Source organism: Megachile rotundata, chromosome 3 (assembly GCF_050947335.1).
Source record: "Megachile rotundata isolate GNS110a chromosome 3, iyMegRotu1, whole genome shotgun sequence".
NCBI lineage: Eukaryota > Metazoa > Arthropoda > Insecta > Hymenoptera > Megachilidae > Megachile > Megachile rotundata.
In genome coordinates this window covers 6,138,588-6,158,623 of record NC_134985.1, presented here as the reverse complement: position 1 = coordinate 6,158,623, position 20,036 = coordinate 6,138,588, and the positions used below count along the sequence as shown (strand labels likewise).

The window sequence follows — 20,036 nt, the reverse complement described above, 5'->3', positions numbered from 1 at the left end:
ATATATTGCAATAAACTAACATCTTGTAACCGTACAAAGTACGCTCACATATTAGCGATTCATAGTTCGCGGATTGCGGGGTGGGGTAGAGAGCAATTAGGCAGACTATTTCGTCACGCGTCCTAATAGCGCATGCGTGTTATCCCCTCCAGGTAACAGGTGAGCGATCGACCCGCAAGCCGTGAAATCGATCGTCACTCTGATCTCGACCGGCTTCTAGATCACTCGTAATTCTAACAAGGGGGTCCGCCTAACGAAAAACGGAACATAGCTTGAGTCAAACTGACTATCGAACACGCAGTAAAACGGCTGGTGCTCGCGGTTATTGTTCGCGCCTCAAACTGGGGAGTCGTTGATCCAAACTGTATCACGGCACGGTTACGCGTTATTCCCGCGATTTGGAAAATCGGAGATTTTGCAACCGGGGGATCAGAGTCAATTAGGAAACCACTCCAGATTTACGTACATTCGAAGATCCGAGAACCGAGACTCACTTATTTCTAAAAAGTGCCTCTCCCATCTTGAGTACTCGCGAATGTCGTACGAGTGAAGCCAATGGTGATAACGTGTTTGAGGCCCTAGATCCCAAAAACTCGTTTTTCATCCATTCCTGAGCTCAGGCATTTTTAATGCAGTTTGGAGTGCGAAGTAGGTGACGTGATAAATCTAATAGACAGAAAACTTCCAAGTTATTGTTAATTTGAAAATCGGAGAAACGAGACCCGCTCACTCAGACGGGTGCCTCTCCCATCTCACGTATAGACGAATTACAAACGAGCAAAGCCAGGGGTGATAACGAAGCCTTCAGGCCCCAGAAACCCTCAGGTTCGTTATTCACTCTCTCCTGAGCTCGGGCAGTTTACTGCAATTTGGAAGTTCTTTTTGGCGTGACTCGGAACCAGAATTGAGGATTTGGAGCTATCGTTACCCTTGTGTGTCGTGAGTTACAGAGGGGCCGGAACCCACACGATTCTCGAGTGTGCATTCCTTCTCTTACTGTTAGCTCATAGCCACAGTGGCGTGGCCAATGTCAAATGTGATTGAGTGGCTCACAAACCCACTGATCATATTTTGAACATTCCTGTGTCACACGCTCTAAAGAGCGTAGTCTAACGATAGTGCGCCGCGAGTTGAGCACCAGCATCCTAGCTAGAATAACTTCCAAACAATGTATTAAAGTCAAAGAGGTTTTTGTCGCACGTGTCACTCGCCGCGGCCTTGTCAAGGCCGAATATATATTTACCACGCTAGGTGACGAACGCTCATCTGGGTATAAACATCAGTAGCTAGCGAATTCCAAATCGTTTTTGTAAACTCTCCGGAGTATAAGAACAGAAATCTAGTCTAAAGCGGATATCACAATCTCCCATCAGCGGATTTGCTTTTCAAAGAATTTTGTCATTAATATCGCGGGGCCACGTTCAAGCGCTCGGGGTATAAGAACAAAGAATTTATAAACTATCCATATTAAATACTAAAGTTTAATAAATTTCGTGTCTACCAGATTTTAACGAGTGTGTCATTGGCTGAATTGCTGTCCTTCCTCTTGCCTTGAAATCTTTCAACGCGAACCCTATTCTAAAAAGGTCCGTACTCTCCTCTCGCAACATCTTTCGCTCGGCTAATCAGGGAAGGAAGAAGTGTTACAATCTGATTTTGGTTCCGGATAACATAATATTAGTACGCTCGATATGTATTGACTGATTTGTTTAACTAATGGTTTTTAATAACTAATAATATCCTAATTGTAAAATGTATTCCTATCCTTCTCTAGGATTACGCGAGAATAGTAGGAAATTCGGGGCGAGCATCGCGGCACGTAGGCACATAGCATTGCGGAAATTTCCATATAGAATTATACATTTATTACAATAGCTATAAAATAATACATTAATTTTGTTTAAATAAATTAACTTAACATTTGATTGATTTAGTGAAACATATTACTCCTTTTAAATTGAAAACATAAAATAATTATTGAAAATTAATATATACATATATGCTCGATTACCGACTGTCGAAATTAATACATAAGGTAATTGATATATAATGTACTGTCGGTAATTGTCTAATATTGTCGGTAACTAACTATTTTCACGGTGGGTAATTGAATTAGAGCACAGTACTGCCATATCAAAAAGAAAAAAACTCTTCCCGGGATGTTACATATGTATAAAGATGTATCGTACACCGCACGCTTACAATAAGGACCACATATGTACATAATTTTTAATTTCAAACACTAGATATTTCATAAGAAACTAATAAGAATGAATTGTATAATCAAAGAATTAATCAATACTGTTTTTGGTATTAAAATAAATTTTACGCGATACTAATACATATTTCACAAATGTCCTAATAGTTTTGAGTGGTAGAGTATATACGTTTACAGGAATTAACTACATGAATACATAAATTATATTAAAAATTTATTAAAGTATTATAAATTAAGTATTATAAATTATAAGTATTATGCAATTTATTTCATATGTATATGAACGTGGTATTTTAACGAGCCGCGACCTCTGCCGCGACCACCACGCCCGGCTCCGCCGCCGCCACCACGGCCGCCTCTGCCGGCACCACCACGCCCGCGTCTGCCGCCACCACCACGGGAATATATTAAGTATTTTAATAATTTTTTCATCTGAAACGGTAGAATAAAAATGTAAAATATTCATATAACCGTATTAAAAATTTTTAATGTAAAAAATTACAAGTTTTCGAAATAATAGGGAACATCTATTTTTACGAACGTATTGAATTCTGCTTATAAATGTGGGTTTGCACTATCATACGAGTCGGTTTCAGCATTGTCTGCCACCCGCTTTCGAACAAACGACTTTGTTCACGAATTCGTTCGGAAATCATGCATACATATGATGCCATGCACACACACTTGTAGGCAGAATTCATTATGCCAGTAACAATAATTTTTCGCGAGTATCTAATCTGTCACAAACAAACAAGTAATATTAAATAAATATCAAATACTTTACTTACTTTTGCCATTTCAGAAGAGACCTCTGCTGTTCCCTCCTGTGGTGGATTTATTTCCTTTTCTTCTTTCGTTCCTTCAGTTGGAATTTTTTCTTCCGCTTCGAGCGTAGCGTTCTCAATTTCCATCTGTAAATGAAACAGTTTATTTATTATTTCACTATAAAATATATATATGGCGTTGCCGTTCAGAATATTATACGTACTTCTTCGAACGTTCTTGTTAGTCGGTTTACGAATGATTTACAATTGACCATCACGACCGATGGTGTGTCCCGAACATCCCCACTTACAAGAAATATCGAAATGAATCCTTTCCACCACCCTTGTCCTCGTGCAAAAAGGACTATGTCGTAATTGGAGTAAGCAACATTCGATTATGCAGTTTTATAAACTTTGTTAAATTTTTAATAATTTTTATATGCACAAGTGGGTATTGTGTACAACATTTTTGTGCACTACAAATATGCAAACTTTGTTACTTCTTGCTTCTTTTTTTATGTAACATTTTTTCATGAAACATGTTTGCGACATTTTTCGGGTTAAAATGATTTCAAACATGACGTAATTTCAAACATATATACTTGTTATTCCAAACGTTGTAGTTATACCCAACATATTGCTCTAATAATTTATTACAAGTAATTAGGTCCCGATTTACGTCTTGTTTGGTATCATTTTAATCAGCGAAGTTGACCCATTAACTCTAAACACATCGATTTATTTGTGCTTATTAATTAACATGAGAATTCCACACTTTACTTGTAAAAAATATATTGTAATGAAAAACAGGGGTGACAAGAGAAACGTAGGCCTTGTAAAAAAAAAAGTTGAAGCGCGCCGTATATTTATTCCGATACGCCCAGAAAGTGGACAAAGCGACCAGCGTGCGGCTCCAACGTTGAGCAGCACTGGCTGGCCGCGAAGCATAGTTTACCGGCGCGGTAGTCTTTCGATACAAGTCTTTCATGTTTGCCGAACGCTTCAACCTTCTGCCTCTCTTTCTTTTCCATTCGCCATCCTTTTTTGTGTTAAAAACTTTAATCACTTATTACACATGCAATTGTTAACGTAATTATATCATGTTTTGTCGAGTCGAATTCCAAGAAAAAGGGGGAAACACGTAGTCCGAAATTGCGTCGCATAAACAAGCACGTGCTGTTGATCGAGAACACGTGCGCCTATAGCTAAAATCCAGTTTTTACCGGATCATTCGAGAAAGGACAGGTTCGAGCTTGTCCGTTACGACTCGCGAATCGACAGGTTCGTCCGAGATCGGTTTGGTTCGGCGACCTTCGTGACCGTTAGGGCTACTCCGCGGAGGCACGGGGTGGTCGAGCGGAAAGCGAAGCCGGTACGGCACGCGCCCGAAAAATTAGTTGCTAATCGGCAATCGAAAGAATCACAGCTCTAATACGCATAGTCGTCCTCCACGGATTAGTCGTGTCGAGTACAAGTATAATTCAGTCTTCGGTGCGAGCTACGATCAGTAGATCAGCCGCATCCTTTACCGCGTTAATTAAAATCTGATATTATTCATCAAAAATAAAGAGTGTAGAGTCACGGGAAATGCGCGGGAATACGCGACGCGACGTCATAGCGTCTCGCTGTCTCTTTCGAACCTTCGAGAAGATCTCGCGCGGTCTTATCAACAACGCGCTGTCTTCGGCACGCGACCTACCATTTTCTAAGCAAGCCCCGCGCGGCAGCTTCCTATTACGGCCCAGCGCCTATTTACATTTCCTAGTCCAGCACTAGCGAAACTTATTGCGGCCCAGCGCCTATTACATTTACATTTCCTAGTCCAGCACTAGCGAAATTTCCAACCCTTCCTTCCCCCCCCCCCCCCCCCCCCCCTTTCTCTCGCTTCATTTGGGATATTATCATACATACACACACATATAGTTACTCCCACTCATATTCGTACAGCATATACGCGTTCAGTATAAATGAGAAAACACCACTTTACCTAGGGATACTTTTTATTTATCTTTATTAAAATTAATTATTACACTGTTCTACATCTATTTACAAAGCGGTTTTACTTTTTATCATTTAGAAACACAAACAAATAGAAAAAGAATGTAATTGTCCATAAAAACCATGTCTCAGCCGTATTCGTACACAAGGGAAAAACGTATTTCTGTTATTAAAATTAGATGAATCAATACTTTGTTTGGTAACCGTTATATCTAATTACTTCAAATAATTTATTTGGCATAGATTGAACCAATTTTTTTGTAATATCAGTACTGATATTCTTCCATTCTAGGTGCAATGTCTTTTTGAGTTGGTCCACGTTACTTATTTCATATTTACGCAATCTAATTTTTAGTTCTGCCCATAAATTTTCTATGGGGTTGATGTCTGGGCTTTGTGGGGGCGTTTCCATTACTTTCGGGCAGTTATACAGCAGCCATTCTCGTGATCCTGATAGAAAATGAAATCATTGGGAATTCCCAAGCGATTAGCACTGACGTGTAAATTTTCTTTTAAAATATTTATGTATTTATGTTTATCCATGATTCCATCAATAATCTGCAAATTTCCAACTCCAGTGGCAGAAAAACACCCCCAAACCATGACGTGTCCACCGCCATATTTCACTGTAGGTTGAAGATTTGACTTTTCAAGGCTGGTACAGTAAATATTCGATATGTGCACCAAAGTTATCCCCACCACTGGGGGGAAGACCCCTTCAGACGCCAATAAGCTCGATCGCCGAAAAATGTAACATGATCCAGGGTCGGGTATATCCGTGAAGCAATACATATACAAATATAAAACTTTCTTATTTTTGATTTTTTCGAGATCCAACTTTTACCAATAGATTCTTGACATTTTTCTGATTAAAAGAAGACCAAACACGACATAATTTGGACTATATTTACTGGTTTAATTGACGATAAAAGTTTTTCACGTAGAAGAGGATAGCGAGTCAAAAAGAAAGAGATTACGATCGTGGCAGTCGGCAAAGATCAAAAGTCTGTTCAATTGTTTGCAATGCTTAAGTATTGCTAACTTCTTTATTTTTCATCCATTTTTTTATACAACTTTCTCCATCATATTCGTGACGTTTTCCTGATTAAAATGAGACCAAACACGACGTAATTTGAGTTATATTTACTTGCAATATCTTATTAGAGTAAAATCATTGATGTACGCGTAATACTTGAAATTACAAGTTAATATGTCCCGAAGTATGTCGTGTTTGGTTTCATTTTAATGAGAAAAATGTTACAAATATGATGGAAAAAATTTCAACAAAAAAAAAAAAGTCAAAAATAAAAAAGTTTTATTCTTCCATTAGGAGCGTCCTTCTAGTAGGTCACTGTTTGTTTACGTTCAGTCTCCTTCGCTCGAAATGTAGGCCCTGTAAGATATCTGCACCATTCTCGGGTCCAAACTGGTGGAGATATCGTACAGGTCCTACTTTTCGAGTGAAGGAGACTGATATCGAACATGTACTATGCATAGTCAAAATTATTTAGTGTTTAGTCTTATTTTAATCAGAAAAATATGAAGAATCTATTAGTAAAAGTTATATAACGAAAAAATGGAAGATAAAGAAGTTTTACTCATTAGTATTATCCCTCATTATGTTTCCGTTTGTTTACATTCGGTATCCTTCGCTCGCTATCCTTTTCTACGTTCGGCAAAACATCAATCAATGTAGGAACTGTACGATATCTGCACCAGTTCAGACCCGAGAATGGTGCACATAACGAATATTTACTGTACAGTGTTCATTCCATATAAGCAAAAATGTCCTTTCCGATATAAGCACAAATGTTATCCCCACCACTGGGGGGAAGACCCCTCGAGACGCCCGAGGTTCGCTCGCCGGGAAATGTAACGTGACCCGGGTATTAGTGTATCCGTGAGATAATACCAATGCAAATATAAAACTTTTTTATTTTTGACTTTTTCGTTATCAAACTTTTACCAATTAATTCTTGACATTTTTCCGATTAAAATGAGACCAAACACGACATAATTTAGACTATATTTACTGGTTTAATTGACGATAAAAGTTTCTCACGTCGAAGAGGATAGCGAGTCAAAAAGAAAGAGACGCTACGATCGTGGCAGTCGGCAAAGATCAAAAGTCTGTTCGATTGTTTGCAATACTTGAGCATTGCTAATTTTTTTATTTTCCATCCATTTCTTTATATAACTTTCTCCATCATATTCGCGACATTTTTCTGATTAAAATGAGACCAAACATGACGTAATTTGAGTTATATTTACTTCCAATATCTTATTAGAGTAAAATCATCGATGTACGCGTAACACTTGAAATTACAAGTAAATATGTCCCGAAGTATGTCGTGTTTGGTCTCATTTTAATGAGAAAAATGTTACAAATATGATGGAAAAAATTTAAACAAAAAAAAATAAAAAATAAAAAAGTTTTATTTTTGCATTAGGAGTGTCCTTCTAGTAGGTCACTGTTTGTTTACGTTCGGTCTCCATCGCTCGAAATGTAGCACCTTTACGATATACGCAAACGGCGACCGTGATATTTTTCTCTTCTGTCCTTTTCTACGTTCGGCAAGACATCAATCAATGTAGGACCTGTACGATATAAGCACAACTTCACTCCCGAAAGATTTGCTTATATAGAATATCCACTGTATTTGGTTTTCGCCATACAATTTGTCTACTATCAGATTGAAAGACATTAAATTTACTTTCATCGCAAAATATAACACGCTTCCACGATTCATATGTCCATTTTACATATTCTTTTGCAAATTGCAAACGTTTTCGTCTATTTGGTTCACTAATGTACAGCTTCTTCCTGGCAACTCTTCCATTATATCCATATTTCCTCAAAACGCGGCGAACGGTTTCATTACTAACTTTTTTACCTATTTGATTTGTTAACTTCGACGCAACTTTTGGAGCACTAATTTTAGGGTTTATCTTGATTTCTTTTAAAATTTTTCGTTCGTCACGATCAGTTAGTAATTTTTTGTTGAGATTTCGAAGTTTATTTTCTACTCTATTTTCAGTTTTATACCTTTTTATAATATATTGGATAGTAGACCGACTTCTTTTTACAATATTACTAATTTCTTGCAAACTTTTTCCACCTTCATGATGACTTATAATCAATTTTCTCAATTCAATTGACGTTTCTTTACCTTTTCGACCCATTTTGCGTGTTAATGAACAGATTGTTTCTGTTGAAACAAAAGACTAATTGCTAATTGTCTTTTGTTTGGTGTAGAATAAACAGGGAATTCCCGATACAGGGAATTTCCTAGGACGTATATTCTTGTTTGTATGTTGGCTGTACGAATATGGCTGAGAGATGGTTTTTATGGATAATTACATTCTTTTTCTATTTTTTTGTATTTCTAAACGATGAAAAGTAAAACCGCTTTGTAAATAGATGTAGAACAGTGTAATAATTAATTTTAATAAAGATAAATAAAAAGTATCCCTAGGTAAAGTGGTGTTTTCTCATTTATATTGAACGCGTGTATGCTGTTCGAATATGAGTGGGAGTAACTGTACGTCGTTTTCTGTGCAAATTGTTGTATTTCTTCGAGGAGGTTTTTTTTACTTGGCCAAGCCAGGTTTTTCCTCCTCTGGGGCAATAAATTCTTCTTATTGTCCCCAACATTGCGTAATTTTATTCGAACCCCTTCCCATCCGTCCACTTTAAAACAAAATATAAATTGAATTGCGGAATCTCGGCGCATTGACGAGGTTTCGACAAAACATGTTTGGTGTTATTTTAATCAGGAAAACTAGACAAATACGACAGTAAAAGTTTCATGAAAAAATAGTAAGAAATAAGAAAGTTACAATCTTTTCCTTTACTTGCATTAGTATGTGTCTCACCGATATTCGATCCTCGTCGTTTCGGCGACCGATCGTGTTTCATTCTTGACTGATTTCGAGGGGGATCCCCCCAGTAGTGGGGATAGAATTTTAACATTTACGGTAGAGATCTTTTTAACATTTACGGAGTGAATACTGTACGCAAACGGCGACCGTGTTATTTTTCTCTTCTGTCTTTTTCTACGTTCGGCAAAACATCAATCAATGTAGGACCTGTACGATATACGCAAAACAGACCCGACAGATTTGCGTATATAGAATATCCACTGTATTTGGCAGAAGCTCGTAATACAGAATTCCTTTGCAATCCCACCAGACACTGAGCATTACTTTCTTCGGATGAAGTCCGGCTTTTGGGGAGGTTAAGGGTGGGTTATCACGCTTTGTCCAAGACCTTTTGCGTTCAACATTTTGATACACTATCCACTTTTCGTCCCCCATTATTAATTACGTGAGAAATGGCGTCTCCTCATTCCGCTTGTACAGAGAATCGTAAATGGAGATGCGATCCGTAAAATTCTTCTCCGTCAGTTCGTGGGGAACCCATACATCATACCGATTTATGTAACCAAGCTTCGTAACATGCTCGTGGATACTTGATTTCGATTTGTTCATCATGTCCGCTAGTTGACGTAAGGTAAAGCGCGGATTATCCTCGATTATCGATTTAATCACATTTTTGTCCGTGGTGGACGGCCTACCCGAGCGTTTTTGATCTTCAAGCTCAAAATCTCCAGTCTTAAACCGAGCAAACCATTTCCGCACAGTTCTTTCGGCTACAGCACCTTCGCCATAAACTTCGCATATCTCGTTTGTTGTTTGTGTGGCATGTTTGCCTTTCTGGAAAAAGAAAGGCATTAAATGCCTATAATGCACTTTGTTTGCGACCATAATCTAAGACATATAAAACTTACAAAAATTAACGTATCTTAACCAAACTTTTTTCCAAATATGCTTGAAGTACCGTCTTTTAGAATAGGCCCGCATTTCATTTATTTTCAGTAATTATATAATATATTCAGGTCTGTTTTCATGCCACCTACCGAAAATCAGCACGAACTTTCCGGACAACCCAATACATAAAAATCGAACAGTATTTGGGGTAAAAAAATTCACCCTCCTACATCCTCCAGTTTCCTATTTTCACCCCCTCAACGTGCATGTCAGCAGATATAAAAAAATACGTGTGAAATAATTTTCAAAAAGCTACCACGTATGTAATTTTATTAAAATTTTGTATTTTGTCAAACATGTGCGACATACAAATTTCAGAGTTACTTCAATAATGGAATATATTTTTGGCTTGTGACGGATCGGTGGGGGGAAAGCCCGGAGGGGGTTCCCTGGAGTGGGGGCAGTTAGGGAAAACGGTCCTCCACGCACCGATGCTCACACCCACGGCCGATTTATTTAACGGGGCGCCAGTGCTAATGCACTCGTCCGTAGTAATCGCCCTTCCGGCTGCTCTGTCGGGAGCGGGAATCAGAGGGGGTCAGAAAAAACTAGTAAAAGACCCGCGAGTTCGTATCCAATAGAAAATGCTTTTATTCGGGCCTCCAAGTAGGCCACGTAAGCAAAACAGAAAAAATGAATTCGCGTGGGCACCACGCGTTACAAGCAACGGTTGAGGAAAAGGGGTCGACTCGCCAGTTGCGAGGGAGGCTTTCGCGGCGCGGGGGCTCACGGTACGCGCGAGTACAGAAAATATAGAAATGCAAAAGAACGCTGAGGTATTCGCCCGCAGGGAGCACGCCCTCTCAGGGATCGTGGACAGCAAGGGGACGTTGGTCCTAAATACCAAAATACAGCGTACAAAAAAAAAACTAAATGAGAGGGGACGGTGTCGTATGAACCGTCCGCGGCCTCTAGGGTCCTCGTCACTGGGGCCAGGGGTCCTATCGCCCTCGCCCACGCGCAAATGAATAACAACAAAGAAAAAGAGAAGGGTAAGGAGATGACTCCTACCTTTTTGCGCTGGTGGACTCCACAAAAAAACAAATTCCTCGGTGGGGCGGCGGCGACGAATAATCCACGCAGGCACACAATACAGTACACAAGCACGCAATACAGGGAAAAAAAAAGAGAAGCAATAAAAACGGAACGCACTACTATTAACAAAAAAAAACTGCGACGCAAAACACGACAAGCAAACGAAAAAAAGAAAGAACGATCCGAATTTTTAGCGGGGGGGCTTCTCGAAGACCGGCTTTTACACGCGGCGGCTCGCTAGCTTCTCTTCACCATCCTCTTCTTCCCCGGTTCGCGGTATTCCCCCACCCCGGGGATTTCGGCGTCGAGGATGGGCCATCCCGTGGTGTTCTGCGGCCAGGTCCTGGGGCCCTCTCTAGGTGGCGGTTGGGGGTGGCTTGTCCCCAGGCCTGGCGTCCCTCGGCGGTGGGCTGCCGGTCGCCCCCGCGGAGGATGACGGGGTGGCGGCGCGACCGGACAGCCGGCGACTTTCCTTCGATGGGCCCATCCCGCGCCTCCGTCGCTCAGGGAGGGGTTCCTCCGCGACCGGGGCAGCAGCGGCTCCTTCCTGGTGTTGGAGAAGGGGAAAGGGGAGAAAGAAAAGCGGGGCCCGCGCAAACGCAAAAAAGAAAGAGAAGAAAAAGAAAAAACAAACGCAAACACACGCCCGCTCATTCATACTTGCCCCAGCGGCGAGGTGGTCCGCTTGGGCGGAGGAGTGGGGCTGGCAATTCGGGAGGATCATCGTAACGAGGCATAACCCAAAAAAAAAGGAGGCAATCAACCCAATGAAAATATGCCTCGTTACAATGTAAAAGATATGATGGTGAAGTTTCGTTTTTTAAATGGAACTATATATTTTTTTCCGATCAGGCGATAGTGCTTTTCAAGACGAATTCATCAAGGTTTTATGTATTTACCCGATTTTCATTAGTTTTCGAGATATAACGGTTACAAATTTAGTGATTTTCAGCAGTGACGTCTCGGTTTGACGAGTAAGTCATAAAAACGGTCTTATTGTTACGGTAAGTACCGCAGGTTTGACTCTGCCTGCCGAAACAGATAGGCGGGGTGTATGGTCAAAATGGCAGGTCTGAAGAGTAAAAAACGTGAAAAGTATTGTCCATTACGGTCTAAGTTTTCCGTATCGAAGATGATATTAATAGTTTGGAAGGTTGGGACATTTATTTAAATGTTTCAGTAGAAGGTACGTCTAAAGACAATTTATACCTACAACAATTATCGATTGTTGTGATATGTCGCCAGTTGGCTTCCTTTACTTGCTACACGGTATTTCGCGGCCAGCTCGGTAGCGGCCCGCGACCCCGCTTCGCCCGCGAATTCTCGATCGGCCCTTCTTGACCGTGCCCGCGACGATGACCGCCGCGGCGCCTCCGCGGATTCGCGAGCGCGTAGCACTTCGGCGCCCGATCCGAACCCGTTCGATATCGCTTTATTTTATTTGATAATTGGGCGCCAGACGCTTCTCAGCGTCGCGATAAAGAACTTACTTAGACGCGAAACGAGCCTCTATAGCGGGAAGATGGGAAAATCGTTTATGTCGATCTCGGAAAAACGCGGAAGATTCGAATCGGCGGCGGAACGGCTCGGTAGCTCAGTATCCGAACGCAATGGTAGAGTGGTGGGATTCTTTAAGGGTAAAGGAGCTAGACGCGGAGGCGGACGAGAGTACGTGATTCGGGATAATTCGCGAGAAACCTCAAGTTAGCGGTATTTGTTAACAGCGGTGTTTTATTTAATATCTAAGTAACCTAGGCGTACAGTGTGATCCAGTATCGGAATTTGATTTAACCGTAACGTTCTCGGCGGAAGGCCGAGATACGATCTCCGCGAGATTTTAACCACGGAAGCGAAATATGCAAGTTCCTAAGCGGAATACAATCTTTGATATTTCCTCGATTCCCGGAACGGTACGCGACGCAACTAATTTAACGGAAACGCAACGCAAATACTTAACCAAACGCGACGCAATTATTCTAACGGAACGCAACGCGACGAAACGCGACGAGACGCGACGAAACGCAATTATACTAAACGCAACGGAATCTAACGCACTTAAACTTATACGAGACGCGATTTAATTCTACACGCGGAACGATTCTGTATCGGCGACCGTCTAGAGAGAGAAAGCGAGAAGTTACGCGACAAACACGAAATGTCCGGTACGACAAACATGCACTTTACGTTCTACTCCCGTGCCAAGAGTTCGCGAAATCGAGACGTGGGAGGGTACAATATTGGCAAAGGCCTACTCGAGACGATACTTTAATTGTAGCTTACGCTGTACCATTCCCCGGTACAGGTTCGGTGATCCGGCCGAGTGGCGATTCGAGAGATCGAGAAGCGATCTCTCGACGACACGAAAAAGTCCGGACGTCGGGATCCGCGACCGTCCCGGACAGGGGCCCCCGGGTTTCTTTACCCTTCTAACTTAAGCTAATTTCCCTACGATACAAAGCCACTCCGGTCACACTTTGCAGAACCTGCCCGTGAATGGCAAGCCAGGTGATCTACAACCCACGATATGACGATCTTGATTTCGCGCTCTTTACAACTATATGGCGGTAATTGAGGGGGCTTACCAAGGTGTCCAAACACGTGGCGGCAGCTCGGGATGCGGGAAGTGGTTTTTTTTCCTCACGGAACGCTATTGAACTTTTTTCGAAAAAACTAAGGCAAATGCCGAATACAGAATAAGGATCCGCGAGCCCTTGCGCCGGTATTAGGACACCTCGTAGCCTACCCCCCACCCTCTGCCGGAGTTTCCGAATTCTGTCGAAGTCTTCTTCGGCAGGGCTTCTTCCGTCTCCGCAGCCTCTCTTCTTCTATCGTAGGGCCGGAGCGGGGAAGCGGCAGGGAATCGGCACTTTCCTTCGGCGTACGTCGGTATCTCGCTGGGTTCTCTCCTCTTACTCCGCTGCCTCTCTTCGTCTATCGGAGGGTCCGCGCGGGGTAGCGGCAGAGCAGCGACGTTTTCCCTCGACGTACGTCGCTCCTTCGTTGACCGTGACGTCATTCTCCGGCGGTACATATAAAATAGTATAGCGGCAGAATTTGTTCTTACGATATTATACGCGCTTCGTTCTCTCTCTAGACGGTATTTAACTGCGACCTATGACCCGTCCGGTCTCCCGAGGAGGCTCCTTGTGACGGGTATAAAATACCACGTCACAACTCTCTCCCCCCCCCCCCCCCCCCCCCTTACGGAAGACCGGAACGGTCGAACGAAAATCAAAGCAATGCACCTGTGTGCGCTCATACTGATCGAAATACCCGCGCACTTGTGCGGGACAACTTGGCAACCCCTCGCGGGAGAGAACGAAAGTGCGGTAGTGGACTTCTTTTATTGGACAATCACAATAACCAAATAAAAGGAAAAGAAAAAAAAAAGATTGAAAGAAACGTACCCGAATTTACCATATGGTCCGAATTATTACGATACATTAATACATTACTTACCGTGTTTGTCTGCTTCTCCTCCTTCGCTTTCTCTGCTCCTATACCTATCGCTCGCGATTTCACCCGGTATTATCTAGTCTAATGTCTGCGGAATGTTTCGCTGCGTACGGATCGCCTATTTCCTATCGATATACATAGCGAGAAAAATAGAGAAGGAATACGAGAAGGGTAAGGTGCCAGCAGTACCGTTGTACCGAATAATGTCGCTGTAGACTCCAGGTATAGAAAAATAAAAACTACTTTATTGTCAGCGGTATTGTCCGCCACGGAATTTCCGGCAGTTCTCCACGCCGCGGAAGTATTTCGCGACGGCTCTTTCTATTTCCCGCGCCGGAAGGTGGCGCTCGGCGGTCGGCCGACTTGCTCGCGCCGGTAGTCCGGGTAGATTATTTCCGGTGAGGGTTCGCGTCGCGATTTCTTCGGCGCCTCCTTCGGTCCTTCGCGCCGAGATGATGCGCTTGGCGCCTCGGGCCCTCGGCGCGGACTCTCGCGCCGGCATACGGTATGGGGCGACTTCACTCTAGGCTCGCGTCGGCATCCTTTCGCCAACGCTTCTTTGGCGGCTTCCTCCTCTCTCCATTCGTCCGCGCATCGGGGACACGTCCGCAGGGACACCCCCTTACGGCCGCAGCGGTAGCAGTACGGGGCGCTCTTCGGCTTTGGACACTGCGAGTATCTGTGGCCGATTGCCCGCAGTTCCAGCACTCCGCGGTTTCCTTCTTCAGCGGGAATAAGGAGGATCCGCTTGCGGAAGTGCTGGATCGCTGGCTGGCGGCTGGGTATTCGCGGGTAGGTACCCGGGGGGTGATAATGCGCTCCACCTCCCCCGTCTGTACCGCCCGATCGACCGTAGGGGGTGCCCGGGTCCCAGCTTCTGTGGTTTGGGTCCCTCGGGTGGTGGGCTCCATCATCGGGCACGTTTGCGTAGCCATATTACGGGAAGTTCGCCCCGGAATACTGGGGCCGCCACCTCCGACCTGCACCCCGGTTGATGATGTCTGCAGCGGTACGGTCTGGGTTCCCGAGCTCACGTGCGGCGGTATCTCTCGTACCGTCGCCCCGGTGGTCGTGTTGAAAAATTCTCGGGCGTCTTCGGCGGCTTGCCGAAGGGCCGCCCAAGCTGCGGGATTTTCTTGGATAAACCGGTTGTAGGCCCGGAGGTGCGGCCGGAGGTGGTCCCAGGGGTTTGAGTTTGCGCCCCTTCTCACATACTGTTTGTATTTCCGCGACGTGATTGGCTTCAAAAAGTGTTAAAACGGTCAGAGACTTTTCAAGCCAATGTAGAACTATTGTGGAAACCGACCAAAAAATAACGCGATCAACTGAAAAATTAAACGCAGTTTGTGTTTCTCGGTAGAGTCGAACGAGTGTTAACGCGGCGCACAGCTCGAGCCGCTTAGCGCAAGCAAGACGAGCGAGAATTTGACCCTCTTGATTATAAGAGTGTATGTACAAACACGCGCCATATCCTGCTTTACTCGCGTCGCAAAATCCGTGAATTTGAATGGTTTTCGGGTTCTCGATGATAAGTTTCCGGTCAACCGATAAATTGTTAATACGAGAGAGTTGATTCGAAAACGAAGCCCATTTTGTGTGTAAGGCTTGCGGTACCGATTCGTCCCAATCAAGCTTCGTTTTCCAGCATTCCTGCATGAAGGTCTTTGCAGTTAAGATTACTGGTCCAAGAAGCCCGAGAGGGTCGAAAATTTTCGCTATCTCCGATAAAATTTCGCGCTTAGTAAATTTGACAGGGGAATCGAGTGATTTTACCGTATAAACAAGCTTATCCCCCTGTGCATGCCATCCGATTCCTAATGTTTTTATTACAGGGTTATTATCAATTGTACATTCTGAACCGACAAGTTTTTCGTTAATATTATCGAGAACATGATTATGAGTCGAGGCCCATTGACGTATGTTGAATCCGCCGTGTTTCAAAAGTTCTATTACTTAATTGCGTATTCTAAGAACTTCGTCCAAAGTGTTCGCCCCTGTTAAGAGGTCGTCAACGTATAAATCGCGTTTTAGAATTGTGGAGAGTCCATAATACATAAGGAAAGTCCGCGCTCTCGTCGACTGCGAGTTGTTGTATCGTGCGGATTGCCAGAAACGGAGCGGAAGAGACATCGAAAGTTACGGTATTGAGTTCAAATGTTCGAACGCGATTATGATCATACCAAAATACGCGTTGGTATTTACGATCTTCTGGATGAATCAAAATTTGTCGGTACATCTTTTCGATGTCGGCAGTGACGACATATGTATGTGTACGGAACCGGAGTAAGTGTTCGAAAAGTTTATCTTGTATTATGGGACCGATCATGAGCCTATCATTTAATGAAATATTCTTGTCTGTTTTGGCCGACGCGTCGAAGACGACGCGGACCTTAGTAGTCGCGCTCGTAGGCTTTATCACGGCGTGATGAGGCATATAGTAACCGTTCGCGGATTCGTCATCTACCGGTGACATGTGCCTGAGATCAATATATTCCTGCATTATTTTCGCGTATTCTGTTTTTAATATCGGATCTGTATTTAATTTCTTCTGGAGAGTATGAAAACGTCGCAAAGCAAGTCGTCGAGAGTCGCCGAAATACTTATCACCGGATCGGAATGGTAGTTGCACTATGTATCGCCCGGTTTCGTTACGCGTCGTGTTTTGTACGTAGTGTGACTCACATAAGGTTACTTCCGAGAAATTTAATATTTCCGCGTCCACGTTTTCTATTAGCCAGAATTTAGCTATCTGTTCTTTTAGTTCTGTAAGATTGCAAATGATTTTTTGATTCTCCGCGCTATCTACCGTGCCGCCTACAATTACCCATCTGAGCTGGGTTTTCTGTAAAATGAGATCGCAATCGTCGCGAGATAAATTAATTTGACCTATCGAGATTAACGATAAGGTTGCTCCGGAACCGATTAAAAGATCGACAGGTCCCGGTACATAAAATTCGGGATCAGCGAGACGCAAATTTGATGGAATTTTAATGGATTCACGCGGGAATCGTTCATCCGGTATGGATTCAGTAATTTTCGGAACAGTTAACCCTTTCCTTACGGCAGTCCGCTCCGCTGGAGGGACGCCACTGAACGGGTCACCGCGCCGCGAAGTGTGCACTTTGCTCGTCAGTAGTCTTCGATATTCGGACTAACGTTTTTCAACGCCACTTTGTGATTGTCTTGTATGTACACTTTTTTAAGAGCTACATAACAACTGTTTCATCGTATTATAGCCTATAGGCGGCACCCGTAATGAAAGGGTTAAACACGTTAAAGATTTCTGAAATTCATTGTGTAGTGCTCGGAATGTTATGGTAATAAGATTCTTTGACATCGTAGTCATTTCATTAATCGCGTTGATCGGAATCGAACATGGTTGCATCGGAAGATTTAATTGTTTAGCGAGGTTCTCGGTTATAAAATGAGCTGTCGCGCAAGTATCGAGAAGTGCGTGGGCTTTCGTAAATGTTCCGTCTCCTGTTCGAATGCGAACTATCGCACTCATCATTAATTGTAATCGGGGGATGCGGCACACGGCAGTTAACGCGATTTTTGATTGTCATGCAGTGTTCGGTCCAGACGATTCGTTCACGGGTTTCGCTGTTGATGTGGACAGCACGGCGGATGGTTCTGATTTTTCATAACTATGAAGTAATGTGTGATGAAGATTCCCGCAGTGTTTATATTGCGACGATTTGCACTGTGCGCGGTGGAAACGAAGACAGTTTTTACACAGTCTCCTGCGTTTAACCGCGTCCGCCGCTGTGAACTGGATAATCTAATAAATGTCGGGCAGTTAAAAACGGAATGAGATTTTTTACAATACGCGCAAGTACCTTTAATACTGGTTACCAGTGCACGTGCACCGGTTTCGATTTTGCGAGTTTTTACCGCGCGCGATTCATGTTCGGGTCGACGTTTCCCTATCGTTACGGTGTTGTCGCGATCGTTCTTTTGTTCGCGCGCAAGCAATCGGGCCGACGTGTCACTAATAAATTTATAGAATTGCTCTAATGTGGGTATTGTGTTTACGTCCAAAGTTTCTTCCCATTTTTGCAGAATTTCGTCCGGTAGCGCTCTTTCCATTACACGAATGGTCATTATGAGATTCATATCGACTCCCAACGACTTAAGTATACTACTATGTTGACGAACCTCATCAATTATTTTCGCGAGCCCGTTCGAGGTTGTCTTAGTTACCGGTTTTGTATCGAGGATAGCGTCGCAATGTTTAAATACGAGAATACGTCGTTTTTCGTAAGACTCGACTAGAAGCCGCTACGCGTTATGATAATTTTCTGCGCTCGCGTTAAAAATCAAAATCTTATTTAGCGCATCGCTTTGAAGAGAGCTCTTTAAATATAAAAATTTCTCTAAATCGGCGAGGTCCGTACGCTCGCCGATCATAGTAGTAAATGCGTTTTTATAGGAGAGCCATTTATGAATGCTTCCATCGAATTTAGGCAGTTCGGCTACCGGTAATTTGAGAGTACGTCGCCCGTCTACTATTGTCGTATTTAAGGGTGGGGTTCCGTTTGAGTCTATCTCCGAATCGATCGAAGCGACAATGTCTATGAGCGGTGACTATTGGAAATAAACTAGACAACTCGCGTTGTGTCCTCTATCGACTAGATCTACAAATATACCTAAACTCTATTACCCAGCTATTCCTATTCCTATTACCCACCAACTTTTGGCAGAGAAACGACGCCAAGACATCGTTGCCGGATTGTTACGCTGTTGCCATATCTATGAATCTATTTCTAGGCGTCACGCAACTTGTAGGAATACGGGCTCGAGCCAAGTTTTCTAATCCTAGCGAGCGCAAAAGAAGGAAGGATGGAAGGAAAGTAGTCTAATAAAGTCGAAGGGTTAGAATGTATAATAGGACAGTATTGGAATGTGAAATTTGTTAAAATAAAGATTGTGAATAAATTGAAATTACAAATTGACAAAAATTGTAACCAATTTTAGGTTAGGTTAGATTTATTCTGACTGAATGAAATAGAAATTACTTCATTCGGAAATAGAAATTATTTTATACTTTTTAGTGCATTTCGAAATCGGCGAATTTTTTTTCTTAAAATTATTTTATATGATAATTAATTTCAACAACTTTCTTTCACTTTATTATTATTTTAAAAGAAGAATATTTGTTAATGTTAACAATGTTTTAAAAGAAGTGTTGTCGCACGATGGAAACCACGAGAAGGTGGTGGGCTTCTTCCATCAGGATGGGATGAAAAGGGGACAGAATGGATAATACAGTATTGATTCGTAATAAGCAACTCGCTCGGGTCTGGCGAGTTGCTTGTTACGAATCAGGTATATTTTCGGCTTGCCTTTGTTCCCGAGCGCGACGACGGTAGCGGTAAACTATAAAGTAATCGGTCGAGCAGCGATGTTATTCTTTAGACAAGGACAGAACATAGCATGCTTTCTCTTCTTAATAGTAGTAAGATTTCGCGAATGGAATAATATACCAGATTCGTAACAAGCAACTGCCCAAACCGGAGCGAGTGGCTTATTACGAATCGATGTAGAATCAGATGAATGAACGACAGAATCGCTATGCATCAGAGTGAGAAAAAAATATATATGTTCTGTCCTCTTTCCACTAAACTGTTCGGTCGTCCGTGAAAATTTATGATTTCTTCGGTTTCACGGACATCTCACTCTTTCTCGGATCTCTCACTCAGCGGCCGACTTCAAACAAAGAAGAAGGGATAGAA

General features: G+C 42.8%; 2 protein-coding genes across 10 annotated transcripts in view; one reads left to right on the top strand and one right to left on the bottom strand.

Moving 5' to 3' along the window:
- Nucleotides 1-20,036, top strand: part of LOC105662082 (uncharacterized) — a 242,548-nt gene that overhangs the window by 50,626 nt on the left and 171,886 nt on the right. The window lies entirely within an intron of this gene.
- LOC105663852 (uncharacterized) lies at nucleotides 2,482-4,512 on the bottom strand. Its single transcript, XM_012295593.2, has 3 exons — nucleotides 3,207-4,512; nucleotides 3,007-3,129; nucleotides 2,482-2,650 (listed from the first exon to the last, which is right to left on the bottom strand). Exons 1-3 carry the CDS (start codon nucleotides 3,255-3,257, stop codon nucleotides 2,483-2,485), a joined length of 342 nt encoding a protein of 113 aa, XP_012150983.1. The 5' UTR covers nucleotides 3,258-4,512; the 3' UTR covers nucleotide 2,482.